The 14,327-nt window shown below is 35.4% G+C and overlaps 1 protein-coding gene across 1 annotated transcript in view; it reads left to right on the top strand.

Annotated features, from left to right (window-relative positions):
• The window catches only part of LOC150097072 (RAB11-binding protein RELCH homolog), a 445,830-nt gene that overhangs the window by 307,643 nt on the left and 123,860 nt on the right, over positions 1-14,327 (top strand). Inside the window, exons 15-17 of the mRNA XM_090408119.1 lie at positions 9,123-9,208; positions 9,616-9,722; positions 14,051-14,233. Of these exons, the coding sequence (XP_090264245.1) occupies positions 9,123-9,208; positions 9,616-9,722; positions 14,051-14,233 (376 nt within the window). The remainder of the gene's footprint in view (positions 1-9,122; positions 9,209-9,615; positions 9,723-14,050; positions 14,234-14,327) is intronic.

The following is a 14,327-nucleotide window of genomic DNA, read 5'->3' on the forward strand; positions in this document are numbered from 1 at the left end:
TTGTCTTTTTCCACACACTTCCGATCCTCGCAATTAAATTCACAGATTAGAAAAATATAAAGTTCGTCTTACCAATTTGCTGCACTAAATCTCTAGGCTACTTCAGATTTATTTCATCACAATAACACCTAGGCTTTCCTTCTGTAATTTCGAATGGACATCCTCATTCCTGTTTTCCACCACTAAGTCTGCTGGGCTTTCCTTATCTCCAACTGGTAGTTTCCTTTGTCTTACTATTATACTTTCCACTAACTAGGGGAACCATGTAGAAACTTCCCTCCTACCAGTCGGACGATCCATCTCACAGGTGAACAGCAGCAGGAAAACGTCTCCGAGAAAAAAGCCCTTCTATAAAGCGACGCATTCGCTTTTAAACTACCTCTCTTTCCCGCTGTCGTTGAACCCGCATGCATCCTACTCTCCTTGCGTCTCTCCTTCCACATAGCGCCACTCGTGGCAACCTAACTAAACTCTCGTAACTTTCCATTCGATGTGGGGGGGGGGGGAAGCACAGTTCTTCACAACTGACTTACTGAAGTTGGCCGTACACAATTGGTATAGTATTGTTTTCTCTTTTCTAACAAAAATTGATTGGTTGTTCACATACAAAATTTCCGACTAAGTAACTGATATATATTTTGTACACTGAATTTTCACAATATTAAATTAAGATTATACAATACTATATTACCAAAGTATACATAAACGTTCACTTCTGGTAGATTATTAATTTCTTATTTCAAACGATAAAATTGTTGTGTCTTCCGACATAACACAGTGCAGTCACTGCAAGACTTTTATACCTTCATACTTGAGCATTTCTTGTCGAATATCATCTACTACTGCTGCTGCCTTTCCACATTTCAGGCTTTTGATGGTTTCTTCTACTTCAAGAATGGATATGTATTCCTGATTGTATGCCTAGTGAATGTTTCTTACCACTGTGCTGTCACTGAATGAAAAATTGTTTCATTCAGCAATTTTTTGAAGTAATTATTATTACTATATGACACCTCCAGGGAGTCCAAAGACTCATCGAGGGAGGGCACCCACTCTACAACTCTGTCTCCACCAACTGGAACTAATACGCTAACTACTCGGCCAACCAGGCCGGCTTTTTTTTTTCCCATACTTCAAGGATATCTATTTCTCCAGTTTTCCTGTCACCTTTATCATCTCTAATTCCTTTTACAGCACTCTTTCCCCCATTTCTGAACTTCTTCAGCAACCTCCAGAATATCTTGTCACCTTCTTGATATTTATTTTCTATGTTCTTGTAAAACTAGCTAAACACAGTGTTTAGCCTTCTTACATTTATCTCTGTATTCTCTAAGAGCACAAGCTGACTTATTTGCCAGAATGTTTTGATATGCTTTTTTCTTTTCCTTCATGCCTCTTTAACTTCCTGTGTCCGCCATGGAGTTTTGATTTTTCTATCCTTGCAGACAAGCTCACCACATGCTTTTCTGGTTGAATCAGTGTTTTCTTAAAGACTTGCTGCTGAATCTCCAAGATTTGGTTCTTATTCTCAAATTCTTTCATTTTTTATTGAATAATATTTGTGTATTTTAGTGTACAGTTCACATCTGAGAGCTGCTCAACTTTTATTTGCTTTAAAATTTCTTACATGTTCTTCTTTTCAATAAGAAATTCAATTTTATCCTGCTCAAGATTAAATGGTGATCACTTCTAACTTCAAATTTTCTGTACACTTTAGTGTCCTGCACCATTTAGAAACATCACTATCAAAAATAACAGTCATTGGGACTTTTCTTATTCCTTGCATGAATTTTTGCACAATTTTATGTTGGAACATTGTGTTAGTAATAACCAGTCCATATCCTGTAATTTAGCTAAATGTGTGGCAAGTTTGTATGTAGGACTGTTTATACTATCTGCAGTTGGCCATAGAGTTGTATCCTGTTTGTGAATTTTAGGTTCTTCGTATATTCTGGTCGGCCAAGTGGGAAGCAGATCTGTTCTTCAGCCTGCAGAATCAAATCCTGCCAGGGGCATGGATGTTTGTGATTGTCCTACTAACTCTTTGTGGAAAAGGTATCTGCAATTTTACCACTTCTTCTAGCAGAAGGTTCGTTCCCAAAAACCCAATGAGGTACAGCGACATCACGTGAATAATTAGCATATGTTATATTATATGACACCTCGAGGGAGTCCAAAGACTCGTCGAAGGAGGGCTCCTACTCTACAACTCAGTCCACCAACTGCAACTACACCAATGCAATCTACCACTCACCACCACCAACACCAGTATTTTCACAGACAATTGCAAACATCCATGCCCACAGCGGGATTCGAATCCGCTACCTTTTGGCTGGAGAGCGGATTCGCTAACCACTCAGCCAACCAGGCCGGCAATTCCAGGTGATTTTACTTGAAAGAGCTTGAGTTTGTTAACTGTTTATTTTGCCCTGGAAGTACTTTTTTCATTTGAAAGTTAGTGTGATCATGATCTGTAATTTGTAAGAGTGTGTCTTTTGCTTTCATGATCTGTTTGGATTCATAACCACAGTTGCATCACCTTTGTCTGCTTTCTTATGTTATCTTCAGCCTGTTAAATCCCACTACTGGGCAAAGACCTCCCCTATGTTATTCCATTCGACTCTGTTTTGGGTTGTTCTCGACCAGGTTGGTCCTGCTGTTAGAGTAAGTTCATCTCTCCATTTGGTCTTCTGTCTACCTCTACTTCACTGTCTGCTTTAGTATAGCTCTTTTAAAGCGTTGATTTCTTTCTTTGGGAGGTTTGTGAATTAAGATGTTGGCTACATTCAAATGAATGTTATTGGCTATAACTGGAGGCAGGTCATATATTTCTCTTTCAATGGAAGCCATTATTTTCACTTTTGGAACTTGCCTTGGTAATGGCACCAAGGCAAGTTCCAAAAGTCTTCGACTTAATGCACTGACAGCTTCATCCTTGAGGCTATTATGTGCCATCCAATCATTTCGACACTTGGTGATCTTTGGAACAAAGGCGTTCCATCCCACTTGGCCTCTTGTCCTTCCTTTGAACAATGTAAGTTCAAGTTGATAAGTTTTTTTATTATTATTATTATTCGTGACACTTCCAAGGAGTCAGACTCATCACAGGCAGACACCTACTGTACAACTCTTTGTCTCCACTACTACACAGAATCTCTACTACCAATCACCTACATCAATGCCATCTACTGCCCACAACCACCGCCACCACAACTAGTATTTTTTGTCTGTAAATTGCATGTGTTTTGAAGTCCATTTCCAAGTTCTGAAGCTATGTTGTCCATTCAACTCTTTTGGAGTCTTCCTCTTCTTCTCATTCCCTCAATCTTTTCCAACATAACTGCCTTTTCCAATGATTCATCAGTTCTAATGTACAAACAAAGTACATAAACTTCTATTTAGCGATCATCTCCTCCTAGGAACATTCTATCTTTATACTCTCTAAAACTTTTTTATTGATCATCCTTACAGTTAATGGAATTCTTAATAGTCTCCATGCCCATAATTCAAAATACACTTCCTGTGTTCTTAATAATCCAACTTTCACATTCATCCATCACTACTGGAAAAACCATTGCTTTGACAATTCTAACTTTTGTGGCCTTACTCATACCTTTTTCATAATTTTTGTCACATTCAATTTTATCTTCACATTTACCATCATTTCTGATTCTGGACCCCAGTAAATCATAACTTTCAATGATTGCTATTTTATCTCCCACTGTTATAAATTCATTTAAATTGCCAGAAGCCATCACTTTTATTTTGCTGATGTTTAAATTAAGTCCAGCTTTGTTACTTTTTCTCTTAACTGATAGAATCAACTGCTCCAGATCTTTTCTTAGTTTCTGCTATGAGGGTTGTATCAGCATATCATATTATATATTTTTCTGCCACCAATCTTAATTCTAGCTGGATTTTTGTAAGTTAACCATTCTCATAATATATTCACTATTATTATTATTATTATTTTACGGCATCTCCATGGAGTCCGGAGACTTGTTGCAGGAGACCGAAATCAGCCATCATTCACAGAAATCCTATCATATGAATCCATTCATTGTCAGGGAACTTGCAACCAATTCTAACAATCCATTCCATTCACTCACCACTCTCCAGACAAAAAATCTAATCTGGTCCACACATCTCTACTAACCACACTCTTACACAACTTCCACAGATGACCCCTATATTTCTATTTTTTATATATTGAAAAATTTCACTTGCATCAATTTTATAAAACCCCTTTAATATCTTAAAAGTTTCTATCATGTCCCTTCTTTTCCACCTATTCACTAAACTTTGTAACCCACAAACCTTCAACTTATCCTTGTAGGGAGTATTCCACAGACCTGTCATCATCTTCGTCACTCTCTCTGAATACTCTCTTCCACCTCCTGGTCCCAAAGAAACCCAGGTGACAAATCTGTGCACAGTAGTCAAGTGTGGCTGAATCATAGCCTTATAAAGAGGGATAACTTCCTTATCATGTTAGCATGCTTTCCAACATCCAAGTAATTCGTTCAGCTGTTTTACCAGCTTTTGCAATATGCCTTCTGAAATTCAACTCTTTGTCCACCATTATCCCCAGGTCCCCAGCCTCATCAATTTCCTGCAATCCAATACTATCAATATCATACACCATGTGCAACCTTTTTAACCTGAAGTGCATAACTATATATTTCGCAACATTAAATTGACAATCATTATCCTTCGATAGGTTTTCCACTTGGTTATGCTATAAATTAAAGATACCAAGAAATTATATTCTTGGTTTAATCCTTGGGTGTACAGGATATGATAGTACTACATTTTTCATGTAGTACTATCATATCCTGTACACCCCTTGTGGGTACATGGCAGGAATTTGATGATGATGGTTTAATCCTTTATCCAAGTGTAAGCAAACAAAGTTTGCTCGTGAAGTAATTTTATGAACAGGGAACTTGTATATAGAGGATAATGATGTCACATCACTTGCCTTAGTATCCCATCATGCAAAACACATATCTTTATGGACATGTATAATGCATAGTATTAGATTTCACCTTTCATTTATGGATACTATCTAAATCTTCAGTTTTATTGAATTTGAGGTTGTACCGGCAGTTGACTTTTTTACATGTTCACTTTGGTTTTTTTCAGCCAAAAATAGTGAAGATCTTGTTTAATAGTGCTCCAAAAGTTTGAGTGTTTCAAAATAGTCAAATGCTCCAACAGACGTAGCATTTGACTGTTTTGAAACAATGTTTTGAAAAAATTTGCACTGAGAAAACAGCTCAGCTATCTTTTGCTTTATTTTCTATGTTTATCTTTTTTTATGTTTCATTTATGTATTACAAAAATTTATACACGATTCTTCAGTTTAATTGAATAAAATGCATATTACAATAAATGTTTGCATTGAAGACACATGGGGTACTAGTGTTTTAAGTAGTTTGGAAAGAAATGATCTGTGGTTTAAGCCATTGTAGGAGGATATAATTGCTTTACAGTATTCAGGTAGATACCTAAATATTAGAATGTGTAGATACTCAGATCACCTACCTTTACCACATCTTTAGCCAGTGGCCATGACTCCTATAAAATACTCCATCCCTCCTTTGTAAACATACAAGACCAAAGGAAATCTATTCCCATCCCCTTGTATTCAGGGCACATCAGAAATGATAGTCAGAGTGCTTAATAATATAATCTCCACAACATGTTCGAACCACCCAATCTAACTAGCAACTCTCATTCTTTCACTTAAGGACAAGCTTATCCTAGCATATGAATGGTGAATAAAGTATCCTGTACCTGTAACTCAGTCTTCTATGTACAGACAGGAAGAGCTTAATACCACCACTTTAGATAGTATGAGAAATATTCCTTACTTTTATGGTAATTTACTACTGTTTGGACATCTGTCACACATGATTAGTTGGAGGGAAACTACAATGCTGCACAGAAGTAGTTATGGTATAGTTACAAGTCTGACTAGTTTTGGAGTCAGCAACAATGAAGTACTCCCCAGATCTCAACCATGGCTACATTAACTTATCAAAAATTAGGTAAAGATTTAATAAATTAAGACTAATTTTATCCAAACAGCTGCTAACTTCTTTTTATCCAGCATTAAGAGGTGCACCAAAAATAGGTTGTTTGTTCATATAGCCATCATAATTTTGAATTCTTCCCATTGCTGCCTGTTAGTATACCTCTGAACTGTGACAAGTTGTGTGGTGCTCTGAAGATGCTAGGTTGAAATCCAGCATAATATTAGTAGCTAAATAAATATCTTACTTTGATGAAAAGCCATACGGCTATTTTTCTGACGAGGTTGATAAGTTAAGGGGATAAAAATCCCTTATTGTTTTTCAGCCAGTAAGTGAAACTAAGATCGAAAACTATGATCTGAACGTTTCATGCCGACGAACTGTCAGCGGATCCAAGCGTAAGTGACCACTTGGTAGTGCCACACCAAGGCAACTCGTTGCAAAGGTGGAGCAAGATCCCTCACTATTCTTGATATATTCTCATAATGTAAAAACACACAGCTTCTAGGAGATGTAGTACTGCTTTACATTATGAGGAGAGGTCACTACCCAGACCGGTTTCAACCTTTTTTGAGGTCTCATCAGTGAGTAGCTAGACCTACCAAGTGGTCACTTGCGCTTGGATCTGCCGACAGTTCGTCGGCATGAAATGTTCAGATCATAGTTTTCGATCTTAGTTTCGCTTACTGGTATTGGTATTATTGGCTTTTCATCTTAGTTATTAATACATTATAATATAATATAGTGACACACCTTTCTGGCATTCATATAGCGAAAGTATGTAAGTTCTTTTCACTTAAACTCTGATATTCTAGGTCCAGCTACTCACTGATGAGACCTCAAAAAAGGTTGAAACCAGTCTGGGTAGTGACCTCTCCTCATAATGTAAAGCAGTACTACATCTCCTAGGAGCGAGCTGTGTGTTTTTACATTATGAGAAAATATCAAGAATAGTGAGGGAGCTTGCTCCACCTTTGCAACGAGTTGCCTTGGTGTGGCACTACCAAGTGGTCACTTACGCTTGGATCCGCCGACAGTTCGTCGGCATGAAACGTTCAGATCGTGGTTTTCGATCTTAGCTTCGCTTATTGGCTGAAAAACAATAAGGGATTTTTATCCCCTTAAAATATCTTACTTTGTTCTTGTACATTTAATACAATTAACTTAAGACATGCATAGTAATGTGCATAACACAAAGTGAGGACTTGACATTGGATCAGAAGTTCTAGTCAGTTCACCATATTCCTTACACACTCTGAAGTCTCCTCCTAGTTATATATCTTTGATCTTTAACCTTTTATTTAATCTTAAATATTAATGTAAATCTTTCTTTCTGTAATTAATGTAAATGCTTTCTTTTACTGACTTCTCCTTTGTCGCATGCAAATTTATTATAGTGATATCCCACTTTCACCAGCTTTGCTTATTCTGTTACAGTAGATACATACAACACTCATAAGATTCACTATATAGCAACTTTTGGAAGAGTACTTACCCATCAATTCTTGGAAATAAATACTCTCAAATGTGTCAAGTGATGCCATCATTTTTTTTCATGAATGTCGGTATCGAATTGACTTTCTACCAAAGAAGCTTTTGAATTTATTAAGAATTCAATTCCCTCCCCTCCCCTTCTTCACAAATGAGAATTTCAGTTGGGTTCTTACATTTGTGACTTCTTAACATGGTGGTATGACTTGGAATTTGCACATGTATTTTAAGAGTTGAATATATAAGGACTAAACTAAAATCTTCCTTCTTTTCATGTTTAGAAGGTCTAGACCACCTTCATAACAATTCCACAATAGTCATTATCCTTGGAGATTTTAACATGTAGAGATTGATTGGCCAACTTTCTCTACTTTCACAATTTGCTTGAAATAAATGCTAAGGCATTTGTTATCAGCAGTTTATCTTATGCTAATCGTTACAGGGAACAACAAGAATTCCTGACTATCCTGCTTACTTTGTGCCAAACCCATATTCTGTGTTGATGCAAATAGGCATTTCAGATTTGATATGATCTCTAGGATATCTCTGTGGTCATTCTTTACTATGTCATTTGGCATGGCAAAAAGGATATCTGCAGTTTATTTTTATGTGCCTAATTATCTCCATTGCTAATTCTCCAAGAAGTGTGTCCATGAAGTTCACATTAGAAATAAAGAATATCATAATTAGCTGGAAACCAAATTCTCATATTCATTTTCCACATATTTAAATGTGAAATGCCTGTTGGTTGAACCTTTTGCCTGGCTACCCTCTCCACTTCTGTGTCCGAGTAATTCTCTTGCAACATTGCTACCAAAGACAATTTGAGTTTTTAGCCTTTGAACGTTTTGCTCCAAACTGTTTACATAAATGATCAAGAAAAATATCCTCTTTCAAGTTCTCCTTTGAAAATCCTACAGCCAAATGTTGTAGGATTTTGGAAAAACTTAGGTTTTTATTTATTTTTTTATTTTTATGTAACTCCTGTCCACAGAAGGTTTTGCTATAAACTTATATAATACATTCGTCTTTATTGATTTTATTTTTTTGTTTTCATTTATTTATTACATAGCCTGGAATTCCTGTTCTAGAAACCAAACATGGAACTTTTTTTGAGCTACTTCATGCCTTCAATATTGCCCTATTTCCAAGGCATCAATTTACTTTAGTCAAAAAAATAAATAGGCTAGATTTTACTGTGATGTATTGGTAAATCTGTGGATTTTTAACATGATTTATTTAGTGGAAAATGAAGATTGGGGTTTGAGGTGAAGAGAGAGAACAGGTGAATTTTTGGATGCAACACTCTTGCAAGGTTTTTCCCTCCTAGAAATTCATTCAAAGAAAGCACATTTTAATGGACATAATAAGCCACATATCCTTAGCTGCTTTTGTTCATTTTCAGCCCCCTCCCCAATTTTTTTTTTTTTCCACTTACACATTTAGAATGATATTATTCAGATATGTGCATATTATTTAAAAAATTATGTTGCTTAGTTAGGAAATTGATTTTTTTTATCATTGATTCTTATAAAAAAAATAATCTGCTAACACCTAATATTCATTGATTCTCTCATTTATATTTTAATTTAGACACCAAGATCCATGTGGAGAATTCTGCCTTGACAGATGCTACAATTCCTGTATATACTGCAGGAATACTGACTGCATATCATCAGGTAATAAGTTTAAAGATAGCATTAAAAGAAATCTGTAGTCATCAACATTAAATATCTGCATGCATCAATAAAAAAGATTTTTATATTTCATATTCATGTTTTACAGTCAAGCCATATTTTTATGTATTATGCAGTCACTTGAACTGACCACATATATTTATATAAAGCTTATTACTTTTGATTGGAATGCAGTTCTATAATTTTAATTCCAGCTTTCTTGAATATGACTTGTGCTTGTTGGAAATTCTCATTTTCTCATAATTGGCACGTACTTCATTATTTTAATTTCTCATGCTTATAATTTACTTGATAGTAATTATGCCAAGATTGTTATGATCAATATCCACTAAGATTACTGCTCAAATAGTAATATTAGAGAAAATAAAGTCTTAAAACCTAATTCACAGGAAGAAGATAGGAAAGAACTTGTGTCATTTCTTCAGAATCTCTTTTGTGTACTTTCTCTTTGTCAGGCACCACTTACAGGTCTCAAAGCTGCCATTTTAGAATTGAGGTAGGTTTTAGTTATTTAACTGGCTATTGTTTAACAATTAATAACAGCAAATGATTTTGAATGTTATGTATTTGATTTCACTCTCATATATAGCATTGACATGTAATAATGTCCTCTATTTTTGATCGTAACCAGGTGCATCCACTTGACTGATTTGAGCCATGAGCATTGACTTTTAAATTAATGGCTTAAATCCTCTTATTAGAACACATTTAAATTCGACCTCAACCAACTGTTAGAACATTTAAAAGAACTCTGAAATATTTCAGATAAATTCATGCAACTTAATCATCCTCTTTAAGCAAAGATAAGACAACTTTCATTCTCCTTTTCATTGAATTCAGTAAAGATTTTCAAAATTTTACTAAGAAGAAGTGTAGCAAATTCATTAGTTTCTGTAATTTTAGATAAATGAATGTTAAGAGATGATTGGGAATCAAAGGCATTGTCAACAATAATTCATCATTAAATTTTGTCAATGGGTGTGCAGGATACTGTGATAGTACTATGCGTGTAACTATATTATTATTTGTGTGGACTCTCTTATTGCCAAATCTTGTACAACATACAGAGACACAAAATAAACAGAGGGGATGGGTGAATTATATTTTTGTCTATTTTATTTCTATGACTTTGCAGAGTCATTCTAAGACCACATTTAGCTTGACTTCTGAATTTGTTTTTAAGACATTAGTTCCTTTTCAGTTATACTTTGAATTGTTTCTGTAACAATTAAATTGAGTGCTGTATGTCTTACTACAGATGTAATTTGTACTCTGGTGATGCTGGTTTGAAATCCACTGAAATATTAGTAACCAGGTGATAGATGTTTTTCATGGTTGGTGAAATACCTTTCTTATTGTAGATGAAATGGCTTCTGCTATGTTTCACCTTTAGAGTAGTGTCTCTGGTTTCTGTTCCCTCTTCTTGTATGCAGTGCAAGTTATGGTCTTACTGGACATGCTCAACACTGTTATTAATGAATTAAAGAGTCAACACCTCCTGTTGATGCAGCAGTAAAGCAATTTTTGCAGGCTGGCCACTAGATAGTACAAGAGACCGAGCCCATGGTAGTGCATCTGCTGGAGCTTTCCAGTCAGGTAGCATTTAATCATGCCACTGCTTACTCTTCCAGGTCATTCCTGGAAGGAGTTGGAGTATAGTAATGTGGGGGGGGGGGGGGGGGAGCCTCAAGGCCACAGTTGGATAGGGTTCTGGACATTCCATGTATGGGGAGTTGTTCACAAGTCCCTTTAAGTTTCCTGCATGAACTCTATCATGAAAGATAACCAAACCAATGATATTATCACTACAGATGCTAAAACTCCCATAAAAGAAATTAAAAATCATAAAGAACATTAAAAAAAATGCAAACAACAACAAAGAAAAAAATACACACTCAGCTGTGAAATATATGACATATGGCTGTGAAACATGGACAGTAAATGCAAGAGAAATGCAAAAATTAAGGACAACATAATTTAGTATGGAAAGAGGTATGTTAGAATCACAAGACTGGATCATAAAAGGAATACATGGATAAGAAATAAAACCAAAGTCTCTGACATCATAGGAAGAGTGAAACATCTGAAGTGGCAATGGGCTGGGCATATTGCTCGAAGACAAGATCAAAGACAAAAGTACTGGATTGGATTCCACGAGAGGAAAAATGACTGCAACGCTGACCTAAATCATGGTGGATTGACGATATCATCAGATTTGCAGGAGTGATGTGGAAAAGGAGAGCAATGGACAGAGTTTTGGAAACTCTGTCCATTGAAGAGAGAACTCTCTCCCCCCCACCCCAAAGAAAAATTAAATAAATTAAAACACGAACATTTCATTCAATAAAAGCATTTCCACATCAACATCCAGTACAAACATTAATGACATCCACCACCATTTAGATATCAAAACCTGATCTTCTATTCATAACCAAATTCCAATAGGCATCCTCTCACAGTCCACATCAGCTACACCAACTCCATCTTGTATGATACAGTCTGCAAAAAAGGGAGGAATATGCACTTTTCCAAATAAGACATTCCTTGCCAAAGGCCATCAAATTTGGAATTCCCATTTTCAATCTGCTCTACCTTAAGATTTCCTTATCTACTTTATTGGTTTTAATTTTCTGCCTTTACAATTTTAAATATTAAATGCAGACAAACATATTGCTCTTTTTGATTACTTATATTAGTTACTTTCATACAGTCTAATTACTCGAGTTGTGAAATTATCTTCCTAAAAGACTTTAACATTCATAACACAAAAACTGGCTCCCCTTCTCTAACTCCACAGATCAAGCTAGAAAAAAAGCAGAATCATTTGCTATTAGTCATTGATCTAGCACATATGATTAACCTGTCAACCAGAATATCAGGCGGTCCTCATCATTCTTCCAACATTGTGGACTTTTCCTTAATCAGCTTTTTCTCCGAATACGTCATAAATGTTTGCTCTCTTTGTGGCAACTTCAATTGTAACCTTAACTAAGTTCTCTTTTATTGACATTTTGATTGATCCTCTCATAGCTGACCTCAGCGATTTCTGTATCTCATTTCCATGGTGTGATTACTGTTTCCACTTCAATTTTCCCAATTCAAACACCTGCACTGGCCAAATATCAATAATTAATATACTTGAATGATTGCATATATTACCTCCCCCCTCCCCCTCCCAACATCTATCCAAACCTGGGGGGGGGTGCTCTGCATTTCACAATAAAAATATCACATGTGTTAGCTTGTACAGTGCACTGTATCTCCAAACAAATGTTAAAAATTATCACCAAATTCAAAGCAAACTTTTTAAGAGTGAAATGCAATAAGCTTGCCTATTCCTCATCTGAACAGTTGAATCTTCTGGTCCTTTACTAAGGCCATTGGCCACACTTCTGTTCTGCATTACTGCAAACTGTTCACTGCATATCTCCTCTGACCTTTCAACAGAAGGAATTAAAAATAAAAAAAAAATAAAAAATCTCCATTAGCCTTATTATTAATAAGAAAGCAAAGCAATAAAACTAGCTAAACAAAAGTCATGGGAAGACTTTGAACATAGAAAATAAATATTAGGATGGTGGCAAAATATTCTGCAGGTATTGAAAAAGCTTGGAAATGAAGGAAAGAGTAGTGTAAAAAGAATTAGAGATGATAAAGGTGGTAATGTGAAACCGAAGATGAAGATGTTCTAGATGCTGCAGTAATTGCTTTGAAAGACTGCTAAATGAACCTAGCAGTGACATTATGATGGTGGAAAATATTCAAGAATGCAGTCAATAGTATATACTACTAGTTTAGGTGGAAAACACCAACAGAAACCTGAAATGTTGAAAGGCAGCTGATGTAGATGTTATTTGATGTGAAATGCTTAAATGCAGAGATAATTCAGAAGCCCTGGTTAGAAGGTCTAATTCCAGATGATTGGAGTAGATCTCTCGTACTGCCCATCTATAAAAAAGGAAAATAAAAATGAAGTAAGCATTAGAGGAATTTCCCTATTGAGTTCCTGGTAAGACTTATGCAGACTATTTGAGAAAAGGCTAATAAAAATTGCGAAGGGAAACTTTGAAAACAAGCTGAGTTCTGGCCGAAGAGAATTGTTTTCCTTTCTAGGCAGAGATAGTTTGAGACATCATGGGAATATAATAAGAATGTCTATTTAAGTTTTGTTTTTCTTTCTTTAAAAGGCACATGACAAGGAGCAAAAAAAAAAAAAAAAAAAAAAAAACCTCTTTAGAACATCACAGTCGTGTGGTATAAATGGAACATATCAAGCATTGCATAGAGTGTATTTGAAATGTAAGTCACCAGTAAGAATTTGAGATGCAGGAAGATGATTTGATGTTAAATCAGATGTGAGACAAGATATCACTTCCAGGTCTGGTTCCCATTGATGATACCTCAATAAAGGTAGGGCCACTACCGTTCTGGGTAGTGGCACTTCTCATAATGCATAGCATTATACGTGTCTGTAAAGGATATGTGAGTTGCAGTATGGAATACTAAGGCAATTAATGTGAATTCATTTACCTTTATATACGTGTAGTCCAGTCATGAAGTTACCTCACATGCAAACTTTGATTGCTTACACTTGGATAAAGGATGAAACCAAGAATATAATTTCTTGGCATCGTTAATTTATAGTATAACCAAGTGAAAAAACTTGCAACCTTTAGCAACATAATTATGACACATTAAGTTTATACCACAGTTATGTTGTATAAACTTCATATTATATTTAGTATATTGATTTGCATTTATATTTATGTATTGTAGTTGGTATAAAAATTTATTTACAACTACTTTTTAAATTACATCTTTCAGTGCCAGTAGTATATATCATGAAACTCTTTTATTTGTGTTTTGGAATGGTGTTGTTCATGCTTCACCTCTTGTAAGAGCTACATCTGGAAGGGTGTTTGAAATAATGGTCAGTGTTGTCAGTGAAAACCTTCTTAGAACAAGAATTACACCTGCACTAGTTACATTAGCAAGTGATCCAGAAATGTGAGTATAAGTTTTGTATGTGAATTTAAGCTAGGCACTTATGAAATTTAATTTCCATGAATCCCATTTTCTATTCATATGCATCATGCATAAA

This window comes from Typopeltis vanoorti, chromosome 18 (assembly GCF_054136105.1).
Source record: "Typopeltis vanoorti isolate ZY-2024b chromosome 18, IOZ_Tvanoo_1.0, whole genome shotgun sequence".
NCBI lineage: Eukaryota > Metazoa > Arthropoda > Arachnida > Uropygi > Thelyphonidae > Typopeltis > Typopeltis vanoorti.